This window comes from Convolutriloba macropyga, chromosome 3 (assembly GCF_964194025.1).
Source record: "Convolutriloba macropyga chromosome 3, txConMacr16.3, whole genome shotgun sequence".
In the NCBI taxonomy this organism is placed as follows: domain Eukaryota; kingdom Metazoa; phylum Xenacoelomorpha; order Acoela; family Convolutidae; genus Convolutriloba; species Convolutriloba macropyga.
Genome location: NC_134470.1, coordinates 44,675,808 through 44,695,104, shown reverse-complemented (window position 1 = coordinate 44,695,104; position 19,297 = coordinate 44,675,808). Strand labels below are relative to the sequence as shown.

Sequence of the window (19,297 nt, the reverse complement as noted above, 5' to 3'; positions counted from 1 at the left end):
TTTGAATCGCCTCCGGAAATTGCTCGGTTTTTGTATCCTGGAGTACTATTTGTCCAAGTGGCATTTTGACCTCTGAAGCGAATATGAAATGTTTTTTGCTCAGCGATATTAATTTTTCGTTGATGTGCAGCGTTGAGCGAATAATTTTGTTGACTTTTAACAGTGTTTTTGAGAGAATGGCGCGTTCAGATAACCGTCTTTAGCCTTTTTCGTCCATTGATTTTTTTCTTTATTTGGTTATCTGTAGATTTCTTTGTTGAGGCTGAACCAATCTTATATCGTCTGAGTAGTTAATACAGTGCTTTAGCGCCTAGTAATGTGCTTCAAGTGCAAAAATTGCCTCATTTTTTGGCTGAATTGTACTTGTTTTTCTACTTAAATTTTCCACCTGGTTTTTCGATTTCCAAAATTATAAAGAGGACTTTGATTTTTAGAATGTGTCCGTATCCTACTTTTTCTAGAATTTTGAAAATTTTTGTGACTGGCAATTTTCTATAGTGAGTTGATGACCTAACCGTGTGTTTTATTTGCTCTGTTTTTATGAGTTTTTAAAAATAAAGATTTTAGCTTATCTTATTGATCTCGACCGCAGTTTGAAGCAATTACTGTAAACGTTTTGGTATTTTTATGGAACTGTTTTGTATGACCAATTTTGCGTTTTTCTAGAACATTTTTTTACTGCACACCTTCTTAATCAAATTGCCACCCCGCCTCTCGTTCGAGAGCAATTCTGCCGAAGCTAGTCGGTTTATGTTTGCTGACTTCGGTTTATGTTTAATGACTGATGTATGCTTTCTGCAAATGTTCTTGACGCTAGGTTTTGGTAATGAACAATTTTTTGCCTTTGAATCTCTCCTTTGTTTTTTTTCGGATTAATTTGTTTTTTGCAGTAGTTTCAATTCATTTTAGCTCTAACAAAAAGCAGTTTTTGTTGAACGTTTTGAAAGGCTCTGAGGTCAAATTGAAAAATTTACTTGACCTAATTTTTAGCGGTCATTTTCTTGTGATAGTTTAATTTCTAAGAATCTTATCTGCTTTTTGCTTTTCCAATGCGTGTATTGGGTCTATGGGCTGATTGCAGTTTTTCGACACTTATTTTTTGAACTAATTAGTTTTTGTTGGTCTCAAAATATTTTGAAATTTTTAAACGATACACAATATGTTACGCGATTTCAAGATTGCAGTGTTTTCTTTTTAAAATTTTGTCTAACGATTTGAATTTGTGCGATTTTGCGAAGGTACGTGATTATGTTTTTGGTCACACTTGACTTACCTCACCTCAAATGACCTCATTTCTCAAATTGAGTGTATGTCACTCTAATTAACTGTTAATTGAGGGCAGTTAATGGAAACGACGTTAAGTTAAACGCGTTCCTAATCAAAAAGTAACCTCTAATCGAATAATTAAAAGAAGATCATTTCATTTTTTGGTCTGTGTTCTTTATCTTTTTGAGTCTGTGTTTTTTAAATCTTTTTGAGTGTTTTTTTAATCTTTTTATCTTTTCCAAAGCTATCGCGGCGATTTTCTGGCAATCTGTCAGCTATGTTTGCTGAAACCCAGGTTTCATCCCAGTTTGCTGAAACCCAGTTTTTCGAATTCATTGGTTGAGTGTAATCAACAGGAGCCTTCTCCTCTGAGCCAGATGACTGGATACGTCAGAGAGAACTGGCACAAAGGCATCCTTGGATCTACAAAGCTGCAAATTCTGCAGATGAGTGTGTTCGGTGAGAGCTACGCCAATGAATTGGTTAGTGAAGTTTTCTCCAGAATGTAGTTGGTTATTCATAGACAACGTCAGCCTCTCATCGGCTATTATTTAGGCGCACTCCTTTTTTACGACTCGAAGAGGAGTTATGGTTATCTATTTTTACAAACCGAAAAGGAGTATTGGTGGAGCGTCTTTTTATCGGTAATTATGTCGGTGGAAACAGGAAGTGAAACGCGTGAAAACATCGAGTTTAGGTCAATTTGCTGAAGAGCAGAGAGAAGAGATAGTGCTTTTCTCTTCATGTCGCTTATTTGAGAGATAGAGCGAGAAAAGCAGGTTTGAAAAAAAGTAAATAAGCGAGCAAAACTTTTTGATCAAGTGCAACTTCATAATAATTGTCACCTCGTAGATCGCACGTGCGTTGAGTTAATCTCTTTTACCCGAAGAGAACAAAATTGGCAGAAAATATATCTTGAACTTTGACTACATCTTTTGGACCCAAACATAACCCCCCCCCCTTTTTACGATTTATGTTGAGACTGGACAGCAGCAAGAGACTTTGTGATGATGGAGTGTTACTTTTCGAATCGAGCAATAGAAGTTTCATTGGGGGTACGAACGGACGAAATAAACTGGTGAGATCAAACCAATTCCTCCCCCTCTCCTCTTTTTTTCGGTGGTTGACCGAAATTTTTTTGGCTTTATCAATTTCACAGCAGTTCCATGGTCTCAGGCAAAAACGAAATTAACGGAAACAAAATGCGATTTTTGTAAGAAGCTTCTTACCTTTAACATAACAGAAGAAAAACAGAGAAAAAAGATCCCAATTGCGATTTCTCTCAGAAGATTTCCTTCTTATCGTTATTAACATTGAAAAACAAACACATTGGAAAAAATAAACGCGTTATGAAACACATACGCATTAAGAAAAAAGCAAATGGTTTTTTTCATAAACATGACAAGAAAGAAAAAGACGGTTAACAGCAATGAAAATTCCCTGATTTCGGATATTGCTGACAGGCCTTCAATCTCCGGAAAAAGAAAGCTGCGGAACCTAGACAGGAAAAACAAAATTCAATCATTTTGAATGAGACCAGGCTTGACACATCAAATGCAAAATTTAACGATTGATGATTTTGTTTTGCGTTTTCCAGTTTCTGCACATACAACCCTCTTCTACCCTGATAAAAAAAAACAACTTATATAAAGTAGTTGTACTCGACCTTCAATCAAACAAAACACAAATACGATAAGTAGACTGGGGCCCTAACTTTGATGAATGGGTATGCTGTAGATCAATTTGGGCATACTCTCAATTTAGTAGTCAATTGTCAACAAGTAAGAAAATTCCCCCATGATATTGCAGCCCGCCTTGACGAGCTAGTCTCTGCCACAAACAGCGAAGAAACGGCCAAAAGTAACACCTCTCAAAACAGAGCAAATTTTGACCTAAACGCCCTCCCAGACCTTGAACCGATTTGCAAGAAAAAAAACCTACCCTCCGCTTTATTCCTGTCAAGTTCCGGCTAAGACGGTCTGAATTGTTAAAACCTATCATTGAGGGCTGTGTTTCTCAACCAAGTTCCCCAGACAATTGGTAGAGACTCTTTGCAATTAGCAAATGTGTTCTGCGCGCTAGCAACAGAGGGGAGAAGTAACACACAGCAGCAGGAACGGCTCATGTTAACTAGATTTGAGCGTTGGAAGAATGGCGACTACGCTAGGCTATGTTTCGAAGCAGCGTCAATGAAAAAAGGCAAGAAAATAAACCATGACTCACTGGAATCGATTGCAGCACGTGCAAAATTTCTCTGCCTTCAACGCCAATTTGGACGTGCAGCAAAAATCTTGTCTTTGGTTGGAGTGGCCCCTGATAATAAAGAAACGCTGAAAGAGTTGATGAACTTGCATCCAGCAGAAGTGCAACCGAGGGAAACTGATGATTACAGTAGTTATGCTTATCAGTTTGACGAAATGTTTCTGTTTAAACAATTGCTATCTTTCTCACAGCAGCCGGTCCATCCAAAATGTACCCTGAGCACCTTCTACATGCCGTAACGTGCGCAGTCCCCGATCAGTCTAAAAATCGATTTCAAGCATCACAAAATTAGTGAATTTGGCTAGCAGAGGGCAGCTCCCCAGTTTTGTTTCACCAACTTTTTGCTCTGCTGGGCTTACAGCGCTGAAATAGACAAAACGAGGTGTTTGGCAAATCGCTGTGGGAGAAGTTTTTCGACGTCTCATAGCCAAATGTATTGCGCAAGAGTCCAGTTCTGAGGCTGTGGCAGTTTTTTATCCATACAAATTGGTGTGGAAATTAAATGCGTTGCTGAAAGCAGTGCACATGCAACAAAACAAACCTTTCAAAAGATATTGAACAACGAAAAAGCGGGCTTACTTCAAATCGATTTCGAAAATGCTTTCAATTCAATTACGAGAAGAGTGTGGTAGATGCAGCGCGAAGATTCATTCCCGCTTTATCCCCTTCTGCTTCTTTTTGCTATTGTCAGCATAGCAAGCTTTTTTAATGCAACTCATAATCAAAGTCAATCAGGAGTCCAACAAGGAGACCCGCTGGGGCCCTTACTATTTTCTTTAGGACTTTGGCCCATTATCAAAGAACTCGACGATAAATACCAAATCTTATGCAAAATTCTTGGTACCTTGATGATGGAATTATAGCAGGTACAGAGGAGGAGCTATATGAATCATTAGAAATTTTAGCAACTCATGGCAACAAGTGTGGCCTTGAACTCAGAAGAGACAAGTGCGAGTTGTGGTCCACCACGTGTTTTAATGCTGTTGATAGCAGGATAAACAGAAACAGCCAATCAGGAATCAAAATCTTGTGCGCAGCAATCGGAACACCCACTTTTTTGTCTTGTTTAGAAAAACGGTTTAAAAAACTCGAAGGTGTTAGACAATCTAGGCTATATAGAGGACCCTTCTTGCGCTCTTGGAATTTTGCGTAGCTGTTTGGGTGCACCTAAATTGGTGTATTCGTTGAGATGCAACACTCCGTCCACCGAGAGTAACAAAATACTTGAAAAATTTGATCATCTCCAACGAACAACTTTCGAAAATATATTGGGTTCTGTAATCAGCGATAATTCATGGGACCAAGCATGCCTGCCAATAAACAAAACAGGAGCTGGAGTTCAACGTTCTCTGAACTAATTCAAAGCAGCTTATGTTGGTTCCTTATCCGAGTCAGCAAACATAGTAGAACAAATAGCTGGTGTGAACCCATCTCACGAAAGTAGTTTCACAGACCTAGTTGAGGAGTTTAGCACTTTGGGGATTCCTCATTTCACGCAACAGAAAATTCAATTACAATTTGACAATACGGCTCTAAGCAACCTTCTTGAAGGTCAAACCTCCACCGGAGAAAAATTAAGACTGTTATCTCTTTCCCTACCTCAATCAGGAGCTAAGTTGACTGCAGAACCTATCCCTGCTCTTGGCCTACACCTTCAACCTAACGAGTTCCGAGCTGCTCTGAAATATCGTTTAGGATTTCCACTCTATGATTCGAATAGGAGATATACATATTGTGAGTCAGCTATTTTAGACATATTTGGAGATCTTGCCGTTTCATGTCACGGGCGTGGAGATATTATCTCTCGTCATGACAGAGTTCGAGACGCAATAATGGCAGCTTGTTCGTCGGCCAATCTTTCCCCTGTATGTGAGCAAGAACATCTTCTGCCTGAAAATAATTCAAGACTAGGCGACGTGTATTTGCCCAGTTTTATAGCAGGACCACCCCCAGCCTTAGACGTCACCATTACGTCCCCACTTCAAGCCAGTCTTATCTCAGATGCGGCGAGGACATGTGGTTTTTCTCTAACCCTAGCAGAAGACAAAGATTGGGCATTATTACCAGAAGTGAAGCGATATGGGCATCCACTTCATACCATTAGCGTTAGGAACTTTTGGCGGACTAACCGAAACAACGGGGAAAAGAATTGTTCTTTTATCTGGTAAAAAGAGGTTTCCAGCCCTCAGGCCTATCAGTAGCCTTCAGTCGCCTCGCTCAAGCGGTATCAATAAGTGTCATGCGTGGCTCAGCGACAATGCTGATTGCAAGAGATTAATGATTATGAGCCAGAGTTGATGGGGACTGTCGCATCCAATTGTGCCGCTATACACAGTGAGAGGGTCAAGAAAATCCAGTTCAAGAACTCACTAATCTCAAGTGATATCGGACTCACTTTATGAGAGGGGAGCCCTTCTGTGTTTAAATGTCACCCAATGAGTGGGGACTTCAAATAATTTTACCAGTTTTGTCCTCATACATCAGCAGAGAAACTTCGAAATCACCGAAGGAAACGAATTTTCTCAAAGACATCTAATTGAAAGTACAACTGCATTCACAATATCTTAAATCCTTTAATAACGAGTTTTTTTTCTTACCTGACCAAAGTGGAGAGAATATAAACGAACATTTCACGCGCGCAAGTTTGAAATTGACAGTTGAATTTAGAATTATTGAACTGCTGATCTGTTGAATAAATTACCATAGTTATGATAGCCAAGTTATATATAATTTACCATTCTTTTTAAAAAAAAGTTTTTAGTTTTAACTCCAAACTTTTTCAAGACAATGTGTTCCTTTCAATTCTTTAAAGTGAGAATGGTGCGTCTGGAAGAATTTTTGACCTTATGAAGCAAATATTACACTTCTTTGAAGTAATTATTACTAAGTGTCAATTTTCAGCTATTGTTTAACAATTTTCCTTGTTGAAAGTTTTTTCTGCAGTATTTGTATTCTTCAAAACTTGATAGCATTTGGGTAGTTTACTGGTTGAAATCCATTGGCACTTTTGCTTATCTCTCAATTTGATTGATATTATTTTCCAGTTGTTTTTGTTTAATAAAATCGTGTAAATTTGAGCAAATTTTTGCCAATTTTTTCTGCGTTTTAAGTTGTTTTTGCTTGGTTCCTTAATTTTATGATTTTCGCCTAAAACTTTCTGGATTAGTTCTTTATTAAGAGCAATTCTGTTTGTATTACCCTTATGGAGTGAATCTTGAATGCTGGACAGGGCAGTTTTCTCTGAAACAAAACAGAAAAATTTTTAACCTTTTTCATTTTCTTTTTTATTTTTGTTTTATAACTCTCTGCAAATAATCAGGTGGCTGACTGATCTCGGAGAAGATCTAACCAATTTTTTGCTCTGACTTATTGATGTCATGATGCATTTATTGTACTGTAGAGAATTTGAATTTTATAGAAAATAAATTGATTTTTCTTCACGAACTGGTTACATTGTCTCGCAATTGGTCACATTTCGTTGAGATTGACGCGTGTTCCTGTTTTACAAGGTCTTCTTCCAGCAGACTTCTTGGTTTCGCCTCTTAACGTTGATATGATCTGATGCCTTATCAGTTTTTGTCATTTAATATTCTCCTGCAAATTTTTCTTGTTTGTTTCAAAATGTTTATTATAATCAAGTAAAGTTGCATCAGGTCAGCGGGTATAGTTAGTTTTCTTCTTCGAGTCCTCTCCGGAATTCTTGTTATTTTTTGAATATGTGGTTTCTCTTTTGACAGGATGCGAAGTGAAATGCCGCATCATAAGTGATAGGTCGAGCTGCTGAAAGAAAGTCAAAAGCAGACAAAAGAGTAGTTTTTGTTCATTCAGTGTTCTAACAGAGAGCGAGAAAAATAATTGCCAGAAAATTATTTTTAAGCGAACGATGTTGCTTGATAAGTTATTTTGGCTGAAGCAATTATTAAACTTTTCGATTTTTGGAGATATTTTTGCCCTTTTAACGTTTTTTAGCACCTTTTACAATTTTCTTTTTTCAGTATTTTATAGCACTTGAGGCTTTTCTTTCTTTACATTATTTGTTTTTCCTGTTTTTGCTTATCTTTTATGATACGATTGATATTGATTTTGAGTTGTGTTTATTTGAAAATTGAGTAATTTCGATCTAATTAAGACCCATTTCCTTCTTTTTAATTGCTCTTGAACGAAGTTCATACCAATTATTGTAAAAGTGTATTTTTTATGCAAATTTTTTGCTTGACAATTTTGCGCGTTTCTTCTAGAACATTCTTTGACTTCTCAAGTGACTTTTTTTGCTTGCTTTCTTCATTTTTGAGTAATCTCTATTGCTCTCTCTCCGAAGTAAAGCTTGTTGCTAATATAAATTGGTTGCAGCACATCAAGAATAAGGTTCTGATCGCGCAGTTGGAAGTGCTTGGTGTCACGGTTCGCGAGGTCAGTGGTTCGAATCCCCGCGGGGGGAAGGTTTTTGCACCCATGAAGCAAAATTGATCTAGGCTACAGCCCCTGAATTAAATTGCCCCGCCTGTCGTTCAAGAGCAATTCTTCCGACATTTGTCGGTGTATGTTATTAATTAGTAAGTTGGCGTTGGGAAGCATCTGTGAGAGCCTGAATGAATTATGACTTTTAGATGCAATTTTCAATTATTTTCATTTCGCCTTATGTGGCAGTACTTTTGTCATTTTTTTATATTTTAAGTTCTCAATAGTGTTCGGGGATTTTTTAGTTGAAGTTATTTTTTCTAGTGGTTATGGCGAGGTTTTGAGTTACTTTCCAGTTTTTTTAATAGCCGCCTCAGCTTCTCAGCTGGCTATTCTAGCGCCCCTATTTTTTTCAACTAAAAGAATTTGAACTGTATTGCGGCGCTGTCTTCTTATTTTTTAAGATCTGTTCACACATTTTCATGATTATTCAAGTCAAATTGGAGTAGGGATTTTGGTCACACCGAAACAGCAAGTGGAGCAAAAAGCGAGCGGTTTTGCGGCATGCAATTTTTTTGCTCCAATTAATTTAAAGTAGAGTGAGAAACCGGTATTTGAACAAAAGTTCCCCTTCTCGCTAGTTGTTTTTTGTTCACATGCTGCAATTTAACTTGACGTTTACGTTTTTTTTTATTTTTTGGATTAGATTTTCTAAATGGTTTTCCCAATCACTTCATAGTTCATTCTATGCCTAGTTTTTTGTTTGAACCTAATTTTTTTTCTCGCTAGTGGTTTTTTGTTCACATGTGGCCTTTTGACATTGATTTTACTTTTTTTTATTTCATTTTTTTCAAAATGATTTTCCCAATCCATTCATAGTTCATTCTAGGCCTAGCTTTTTTGATTGAAACAAATTCCTTTTTTCTCGCTGGTGCTTTTTGGTCAGATGCGGTATTTTGACATTGCTTTTCTGTTTTTTTTTAATAGTTTTTTTTGATTTTTGAAATGTTTTTCACAATTCTTTCATTGTCCGTTCTAGGTCTAGTTTTCTGTTTAGTCAAAGAATTTTATTTCAATTGTACGTCAGGATTTGTCGTGCTATGTTTCTTGACTTCGTCGATTAAAAAATTTTTTGCTTTACCTTCACAGCTTGTTCAACATTTTGCGTGAAATCTTTTTGACTTCTCTAGGATAGTTTCACTCTTCTCTCACTCTGCTAAAACTTTTTATAGACAGCAGTTGCTCAGCAGAGCAATTCAAAATGAACCGATTCAGTATCAAAAAACAGAATTAGAAATAGAAACCGGATAAACCCATAAAGCCCAATTTTAGATGCCTGTTACTCGAACTTTGTTCTTGGTTACCATCTGTTATGCTTATTGGTATAGATACTAGCCACTGTGTGGTCTCACTACGAAACAGGAGTATGTTCAGGTCCAAAATGACATCAAAATAGTTCCCACTAGTCGTTCGAGAGCAATTCTTCCGACGTTTAGTCGGTTATTTTTTTAACTCTCTTCTGTTTTTGTTCTTTTCGCAATAGTTTCTCAAAGGGCAATTTAGATGGGTGTTATTGTGATATGGGTGTTTCTACACTTAGAAGGGACACTTAAAGGCTAGATAGCGTTGATTAGATAATTAAATAATTAGATAGTTCGTCGGTCTTTTTTCATTGGCATTTTGAGGCTACAGCTCTACAAAGCAATCGTAGCTATTGCTGACAATTTGCCGGCTATGTTCGTTAAAGATTTCTGTTGTTATTCTGAAGTTTTCCCGCTATTTCCAGTTTTGTTGACATTTGATTGGGTCAAGCAGCCGTTTTTCGCTGACTTCAACTGTTGTTAATTGAATTGTTATTGCTTTTCAAAGTCAGTTTTTAGTGGTTATGTCTTTAAATCTTACATGGCTCACCTTATTTAAAATATACTTCGTGGCTCACAGGAATTGTAATTCAGAATTTTAACTGTCAGGATTGCCGTAAAGTTAGTTGAGCTCTATCAAATGGCGAACTTCATTTTTTGAATTTTGATGATTGTTGATTGAAACCGAACCTCAGAATTTTGTCACTCATAGGTCTAAACCGTATCTTTTGCGGTTATGGGACAGAAATTTGACATATGATCAATTCATAGAGATCAAAGCCCTTTGAGATCTTTCGGGTTCTATCTAAAGAAATGTGAGATCTTGAACTCTAGACGGCTCTTTGATTTGTTTGGTAGCAGTGTTTGCATTGCAAATTCTGTGCAGCTCGATTGTATTTATATGCATAGCGTCGACAACTATGCATAGTGGACGTTTCAGTTCGGTGGATTCAATTTCAACTTAAGGCTAGCTGTTAAACTTACTTTTTAGCCTGTAAAGCACAACATAATGCACCTTCGTCATTCAAGTACGAATAACCAACCACAACTCGAGTTCCAGCAAGACTGGCAGATGCAGAATTTGGAGGAGATCCAATTAAGCGAAATTGCAGACAAATTCGGCTCAACCTCTTCCGTCACGTCTAACAGCTCAACTAACAACCCACAGTCCTCAGAGTTCCTCTCGACTATTCTAGAAAATTCTAGCAAACAATCCACTCATGTGGAAGGCGGAAGACGGGGATCCGGAGCTCCTGGTGTCTTTTCGACCCTGTTTGACCATGCCAAACAGACATCTGCATTTTACGTGATCAAATTTTGGGCAAATGTTGATAGCCTCGTGCTTGATGACTGTAATGCCTCTTTCTTCTCGTCGATAGAGTTAGTGCTGTTTAAATTACGTTTCAATCGTGAAATCAGGTTGACAGGGATTCTTTCGAACCGATATATTATGGGACCAATGTTAAGTGTGGGTATTAGAACTTTCATTCCGTCAGTATCGGAGTTTGGGCATCTTTGCAGCTACTAATGATGTTTATTAAAACATAATTTTACCGTGACATTTGAGTTCTTCAAGTCTAGTGGAAAATGTCTATTATCGTCCTACAAAATGTTCCCACCCTGACGTTTGCTTCAACTTCAAGAGCCAATAAGGGGAAGAACTGGAAAATATAGCTGGTAGATTGCCACAAAACAGCTGCGGTTGAGAATTTGATAACTTGAAGAACTAAGTCTTGGTGCCATTTTTACTCCATTTAGTTAATTAAGGGAATTTGAATTCAAACGTCAAAATTTGCCTTCAGGAAAATAAAATACGGGAACAACGTGTAAATGCAAAATGAGAACGCATAATTAATAGATATGTGAGATAACGGTGGCTATTAATAAAGCTTTTAACTAATTAGAAAAAGCACGGCAGTACAGCTCCTCGAAATCAGTCAAGATTTTCACACTTAATATTTGACAACGAGAATAACTATTCCCTTTTCAAAATATAAAACTTGAAATGAAATATAATGATAGCGAAGGATACGCAGATGTATAAGAACAAACAAAAAACCAGAGGAAGAGTTGTCCAAGAGAAATCATTTTAAAAAAATTGGTGTTCGAATTTTTAGACGAAGAAAGATAAAGATCAAAAACTATACGTGACACTAAAACTACAAACTTAAAGAACCCTGCGTTAACACCTGAAAACCAACAAAGAGGCTCGGTAATGTGCGATCGCACATAAGGTTCCGACCCCGCTCATCCACAATTTTGGCATAATTGTCTAGCAAATGAGGAACAGATAGATAGAAATCCAGGAAAAGTTTTTTTCTAAAAAAAATAGTGTATGAACGAAAAGATAGCCTCCAAAGCAAATAACTCAGTGGAGTGAAAAATGATTGATGAGATATGCCAATATTAAGAAAACGAGTTCAGACGAACAACTAAATCAAACAACAACAACAACAAACATTAATTACATCAGAAACTTTATATCCGTTTTAAAAAACAGAACTTAATAACAAAGTCAACATAGCGTCAGATAAAACTGAAACTAAACGAAATAACTTGTAATTCCCCAGAAAAGATATGGGACCAGTTCATAAAGAGGCTTGGTAACAATTCGATAAAAAAAGAAAAACGGAAAAGTTAGAAATCTTGCTTATTTCAAATAAAAAATCAATTTCAAAGTAATGAAAACCCATTGGAAATCAACTAACATATCCCATAGGTTTACAATTACAAATGCTTCTATAGAAGGACATTAAGACCTGTCCTTACTAAATTTTGTATGAGGTTGAAAAAGAAGAACAAAAAGACAACGAACAAAAATTCAAATAAAACTTGCCAGAAAAAGCTGTCGAAGCCGTAAAGCTATATTTTGGCCCTCAAATTATGTTCGATTGCGCCTTCTTTGAACAACGATAATATACTATGTAACCTCTCATTAATGAGACCAGGTAAGAAAGTCATGACAGCCATTAATTACAAACTGAAATAATCAAATATGTTTGTTTATTTTGTCCAGTGGAAGCCCTTGAGACCTGCAATTATCCAGAATATGTCTTACGTCTATAAGAACGTCAAATGTGACAAAAATCAAAAAATTAATTAAGTTTTCTTTCTGAAAAACCCGTGTCGAAGCCAGTGAAGTCGTATTGAATTCTTTAAAAACATTATTTTTTGTGAGAACAATCCCTTTTGACACCTTCCCTTGACAGGAATAATGTCATATTTGACCTGTAATTAACGAGACTAGGTAATAAATAGACAATAAAAAAACTAAATTGCCAAGTTAAAACGTTTTTTTATTTTGGAAAACAACAGTTTTCAGTCATGGAAGTCAACGAAAGTCATCAGCTATCTTCAAATATCAGAATATCGGCTCGTCTTTTTTATCATGGAAGGCCATCAAAACTTGTCGTTATACAGTAAATTTCATGCGACAAGAACGATAAAGGAAAAACGACAGTTAAAGATAAAATTGAATAATTCAATTAAATTCTTCCAGAAAGCAGCATCGAAGCCGTTGAAACCTTAATCTATATCTTTATAGATTTTTATATGTTCAATTGTGTTTTTTTGAACAACCATATTGTCATATGTGAACTGTCAATAACGTCATAATGTGACAAAACTAGAAAACGCGAAAAATGCAAATACCAATAAATGAAATAAATGAAATCTAGTACTATCACAGCCAGAAAAATCTTAACTTAAGGCGTAAAACATCAAAAGAGATTAAATTTTAAATCAGTGGAAAAAAGACGCATTCTTGTTTTGCTGACGCTAAGCTAAAAGTTGACCAAATTAAGAAAAAATAGAGGCAAAGTTCAATAAGCCATTATTTATTAAAAGTCAAAACTACCTTAAGCTTTCAATGAAAAATGCATTAATTTGCAGTTTGCCAATGGGACCTATCACTACTCTGCTTTGATTCAAAAATGTTTGTTCTTTATTTAATATAAAAAAAGATTGATTAATATAAAAAAAAATTGAAAACAACTGATTATCCGAATCCTTTTTAAATTGTAACAATCCAAGAACGGTCCAATTCTAGCCCTGCTAATGTTGTTTGCACATGCGGAACAGTTCATTGTTCAATGTTTTAGATATAGATTATTTGTTTGTAAAAAGATCAAAAATAAATACTGCGTTTTTGATAATCAACGAGTACAGATAGCAAAAAAACGGCATTGATAATTACAGATCACTCTCAACGGAAGTTGAAGTAAGAATAGCCCGCTTTTGAGTCTGGAAAGATTCTGCTAATGGTGTTTGGGTTTTGTACTTTCGGCAAGTTTAATCAAAGTAGACTAAAGAAGCCTATTTCGTGCTGTTTTTGATAATCAACGAGTAAAGATAGCAAAAAACGGAAAGTTTTAGTTATAGAGCACTCTAAACGGAAGTAGAAGTAAGAATAGCCCTCTTTTGAGTCTAGAAAGATTGTGTTAGTGGTGTTTGGGTGTGCACTTTCGGCAAATTTAATCAAAGTGGACTAAAGTAGCTTATTTCTTGCTGTTTTTGATGAAAAAGGCTGAATTTTTCAATATTGAGCCAGAATTTTTGACAAAAAATTTTAATGAAAATAGTTGACATTATTGGTTTTGAAAATAAAATCAACAACACTATTTTTCAAAATTTTAACAAAATTTTGCAAAATTGACAAAATTTTAATCAAAAATTCCGGAAAATGTGAATTAAAACAACGGAATTCACTCTACTTTTCTCAGAAGCTTAAACGAAAATTTAAAAAATTTTTTTAATGCCATATTCTACGCTGGACGAACTTTTTTGATACCAGTGCCAACTCTCTACGATAAATATAGCGATTGGCCAAAATTGTCTGAACAAAAAAACCCATTTCAGTGTATAGTTCCTCCCCCCCAAGTGGGGTCGGAAGAAAAATTCACAAAAGGCGGTCAAATTGGACAGTTAATACAAAAATAAAAATGCATTTTTTAACGATTCCAACCACGCGACTCTGACAACGATAGGAATATTTTTGTAAGTGGCATTGCAATGATTGCGGACTGAAACCATTGCAAATTCCACAATGAGGACCCAAGTAACAAAAATAGCGATTCGACCTCCGATTTGTTTGAATGTCATTTAAAACTTTTGCTAGATATGTCAAGTATAATGCGTAATTAATACGTAACGTACATGTACTACTGTACAATCGTATTCAAAATTAGTCAAAAGTTTGCCAAAGACTCCCTCATGTTTGAATACTCAAATGGAAAGTTATTATTTAGAAAGCTTCCCGGAAAAATATCTGGAAAAAATGTTTATCTTTATGGACCAAAATTGAAATTCTGTTAAACAGCACTGCTGATCACGAATTTCTGTGTTGATCTTCAAATAATCCGGACGATTAGTTTTAAAACAATAAATATTCAGTATGGTAAAGCATCTCTGCTATCTAAATTTAAACCAAAAGCAAAGTTAAAATCATTTTAATTTCAAAATTCAATCCAAATTTATTTTTATGTTTTGGCGTCAGCGACTTTGAAATGAAAAAAGGCAACAAAAACAATTGAGATTGATCAGCGAAAATTTCGAAAAAAGAACATTAATTTTGGATCTGTCAAAGTTTTTGTAGTGAGGACGCTAGCAACAAAAGAAGCCGTTGAAACCTTAATCTATATCTTTAAAGATTTTTATTTGTTCAATTGTGTTTTTTTTGAACACCCATATTGTCATATGTGAGCTGTCAATAACGTCATAATGTGACAAAACTAGAAAACGCGAAAAATGCAAATACCAATAAATGAAAAAAATGTGAAATCTAGTAGTATCACAGCCAGAAAAATCTTAACTTAAGGCGTAAAACATCAAAAGATATTAAATTTTAAATCAGTGGAAAAAAGACGCATTCTTGTTTTGCTGACGCTAAGCTAAAATGTGACCAAATTAAGAAAAATTAGAGGCAAAGTTTAATAAGCCATTATTTATTAAAAGTCAAAACGACCTTAAGCTTTCAATGAAAAATGCATTAATTTGCAGTTTGCCAATGGGACCTAGCATGGTAGCCAATGGGACCTATCACTACTCTGCTTTGATTCAAAATTTTCTGTTCTTTATTTTATATAAAAAAAGATTGATTAATATAAAAAAAGATTGAAAACAAGACCGACTGATTATCCGAATCCTTTTTGGATTGTAACAATCCAAGAGCGGTCCAAACCTAGCCCTGCTAATGTTGTTTGCACATGCGGAACAGTTCATTGTTCAATGTTTTAGATATAGATTATTTGTTTGTAAAAAGATCAAAAATAAATACTGCGTTTTTGATAATCAACGAGTACAGATAGCAAAAAAACGGCAGTGATAATTACAGATCACTTTCAACGGAAGTTGAAGTAAGAATAGCCCTCTTTTGAGTCGAGAAAGATTGTGTTAGTGGTGTTTGGGTGTGCACTTTCGGCAAATTTAATCAAAGTGGACTACAGAAGCTTATTTCTTGCTGTTTTTGATGAAAAAGGCTGAATTTTTCAATATTGAGCCAGAATTTTTGACAAATTTTACTGAAAATAGTTGACATTATTGGTTTTGAATATAAAATCAACAACACTGTTTTTCAAAATATTAACAAAATTTTGCAAAATTGACGAAATTTTAATCAAAATTTCCGGAAAATGTGAATAAAAACAACGCAATTCACACTATTTTTCTCAGAAGCTTAAACAAAAATTAAAATCTTTTTAATGCCATATTCTACGCTGGACGAGCTTTTTTATGATACCAGTGCCAACTCTCTACGATAAATATAGCGATTGGCCAAAATTGTCTGAACAAAAAAACCCATTTGAGTATATACTTCCTCCCCCCACAAGTGGGGTCGGAACAAAAATTCGCAAAAGGCGGTCAAATTGGACAGTTAATACAAAAATAAAAATGCATTTTTTAACGATTCCAACCACGCGACTCTGACAACGATAGGAATATTTTTGTAAGTGGCATTGCAATGATTGCGGACTGAAACCATTGCAAATTCCACAATGAGGACCCAAGTAACAAAAATAGCGATTCGACCTCCGATTTGTTTCAATGTCATTTAAAACTTTTGCTAGATATGTCAAGTATAATGCGTAATTAATACGTAACGTACATGTACTACTGTACAGTCGTATTCAAAATTTGTCAAAAGTGGGCCAAAGACTCCCTCATGTTTGAATACTCAAATGGAAAGTTATTATTTAGAAAGAAAGCTTCCCGGAAAAATCTGGAAAAAATGTTTATCTTTATGGACCAAAATTGAAATTCTGTTAAACAGCACTGCTGATCACGAATTTCTGTGTTGATTTTCAAATAATCCGGACGATTAGTTTTAGAACAATAAATATTCAGTATGGGGAAGCATCTCTGCTATCTAAATATAAACCAAAAGCAAAATTAAATTCATTTTAATTTCAAAAGTCAATCCAAATTTATATTTATGTTTTGGCGTCAGCGACTTTGAAATGAAAAAAGGCAACAAAAACAATTGAGATAGATCAGCGAAAATTTCGAAAAAAGAACATTAATTTTGGATCTGTCAAAGTTTTTGTAGTGAGGACGCTAGCAACAAAAGAAGCCGTTGAAACCTTAATCTGTATCTTTAAAGATTTTTTATTTGTTCAATTGTGTTTTTTTAACACCCATATTGTCATATGTGAGCTGTCAATAACGTCATAATGTGACAAAACTAGAAAACGCGAAAAATGCAAATACCAATAAATGAAAAAAATGTGAAATCTAGTAGTATCACAGCCAGAAAAATCTTAACTTAAGGCGTAAAACATCAAAAGAGATTAAGTTTTAAATCAGTGGAAAAAAGACGCATTCTTGTTTTGCTGACGCTAAGCTAAAAGTTGACCAAATTAAGAAAAATTAGAGGCAAAGTTCAATAAGCCATTATTTATTAAAAGTCAAAACGACCTTAAGCTTTCAATGAAAAATGCATTAATTTGCAGTTTGCCAATGGGACCTAGCATGGTAGCCAATGGGACCTATCACTACTCTGCTTTGATTCAAAATTTTCTGTTCTTTATTTTCTATTAAAAAAAATTGATTTATATAAAAAAAGATTGAAAACAAGACCGACTGATTATCCGAATCCTTTTTGAATTGTAACAATCCAAGAACGGTCCAAACCTAGCCCTGCTAATGTTGTTTGCACATGCGGAACAGTTCATTGTTCAATGTTTTAGATATAGATTATTTGTTTGTAGAAAGATCAAAAATAAATACTGCGTTTCTGATAATCAACGAGTACAGATAGCAAAAAAACGGCAGTGATAATTACAGATCACTCTCAACGGAAGTAAGAATAGCCCTCTTTTGAGTCTGGAAAGGTTCTGCTAATGGTGTTTGGGTTTTGTACTTTCGGCAAGTTTAATCAAAGTAGACTAAAGAAGCCTATTTCGTGCTGTTTTTGATAATCAACGACTAAAGATAGCAAAAAACGGAAAGTTTTAGTTATAGAGCACTCTCAACGGAAGTAGAAGTAAGAATAGCCCTCTTTTGAGTCTAGAAAGATTGTGTTAGTGGTGTTTGGGTGTGCACTTTCGGCAAATTTAATCAAAGTGGACTAAAGAAGCTGATTTCTTGCTGTTTTTGATGAAAAAGGCTGAATTTTTCAATATTGAGCCAGAATTTTTGACAAAAAATTTTAATGAAAATAGTTGACATTATTGGTTTTGAAAATAAAATCAACAACACTATTTTTCAAAATATTAAAAAAAATTTGCAAAATTGACGAAATTTTAATCAAAATTTCCGGAAAATGTGAATAAAAACAACGCAATTCACACTACTTTTCTCAGAAGCTTAAACGAAAATTAAAAAAATCTTTTTAATGCCATATTCTACGCTGGACGAGCTTTTTTATGATACCAGTGCCAACTCTCTACGATAAATATAGCGATTGGCCAAAATTGTCTGAACAAAAAAACCCATTTGAGTATATAGTTCCTCCCCCCACAAGTGGGGTCGGAACAAAAATTCACAAAAGGCGGTCAAATTGGACAGTTAATACAAAAATAAAAATGCATTTTTTAACGATTCCAACCACGCGACTCTGACAACGATAGGAATATTTTTGTAAGTGGCATTGCAATGATTGCGGACTGAAACCATTGCAAATTCCACAATGAGGACCCAAGTAACAAAAATAGCGATTCGACCTCCGATTTGTTTGAATGTCTTTTAAAACTTTTGCTAGATATGTCAAGTATAATGCGTAATTAATACGTAACGTACATGTACAACTGTACAATTGTATTCAAAATTAGTCAAAAGTGGGCCAAAGACTCCCTCATGTTTAAATACTCAAATGAAAAGCTTCCCGGAAGAATGTCTGGAAAAAAGGTTTATCTGTATGGACCAAAATTGAAATTCTATTAAACAGAACTGCTGATCACGAATTTCTGTGTTGATTTTTCAAATAATCCGGACCATTAGTTTTAGAACAATAAATATTCAGTATGGGAAAGCATCCATGCTATCTAAATTTAAACCAAAAGCAACACAATATAAAATATTAATCATTTTAATTTCAAAATTCAATCCAAATTTATTTTTATGTTTTGGCGTCAGCGACTTTGAAATAAAAAAAGGCAACAAAAACAATTGAGATAGATCAGCGAAAATTTGAAAAGAACATTAATTTTGGATCTGTAAAAGTTTTTGTAGTAAGGACGCTAGCAACAAAAGACTAGAAGGTATGCACTACAGCAAGATAGAACAACAAGCTAACACCAGCATTATTTTAGAAACCAAGAGGCAGAAAGCAAAAAATATGTGCAGGAGAATTTGTTACTATTGTTTTGACTTATTTAAGTGCCATTGTCTTCTAAATTAAATAGCACCCTAAACATGAAAACGAGACCTTGAAATGCCTAATAGTGGACTTATAGACACTGCTTGCCATAAAACTAAATCTAGAAAACCAAATTTTTGTTCAGACACAGTTCTCTCAATTGTCAATACTGGATCCGAAAGATAAACGACAAGCTTTTTAGTCGTCTTTATTACAT

General features: G+C 35.1%; 1 protein-coding gene across 1 annotated transcript in view; it reads left to right on the top strand.

The window, feature by feature from the left end:
* Window positions 1–19,297, top strand: part of LOC142336226 (transcriptional enhancer factor TEF-1-like) — a 120,166-nt gene that overhangs the window by 56,703 nt on the left and 44,166 nt on the right. Inside the window, exons 8-9 of the mRNA XM_075384900.1 lie at window positions 1,623–1,748; window positions 10,279–10,667. Of these exons, the coding sequence (XP_075241015.1) occupies window positions 1,623–1,748; window positions 10,279–10,667 (515 nt within the window). The remainder of the gene's footprint in view (window positions 1–1,622; window positions 1,749–10,278; window positions 10,668–19,297) is intronic.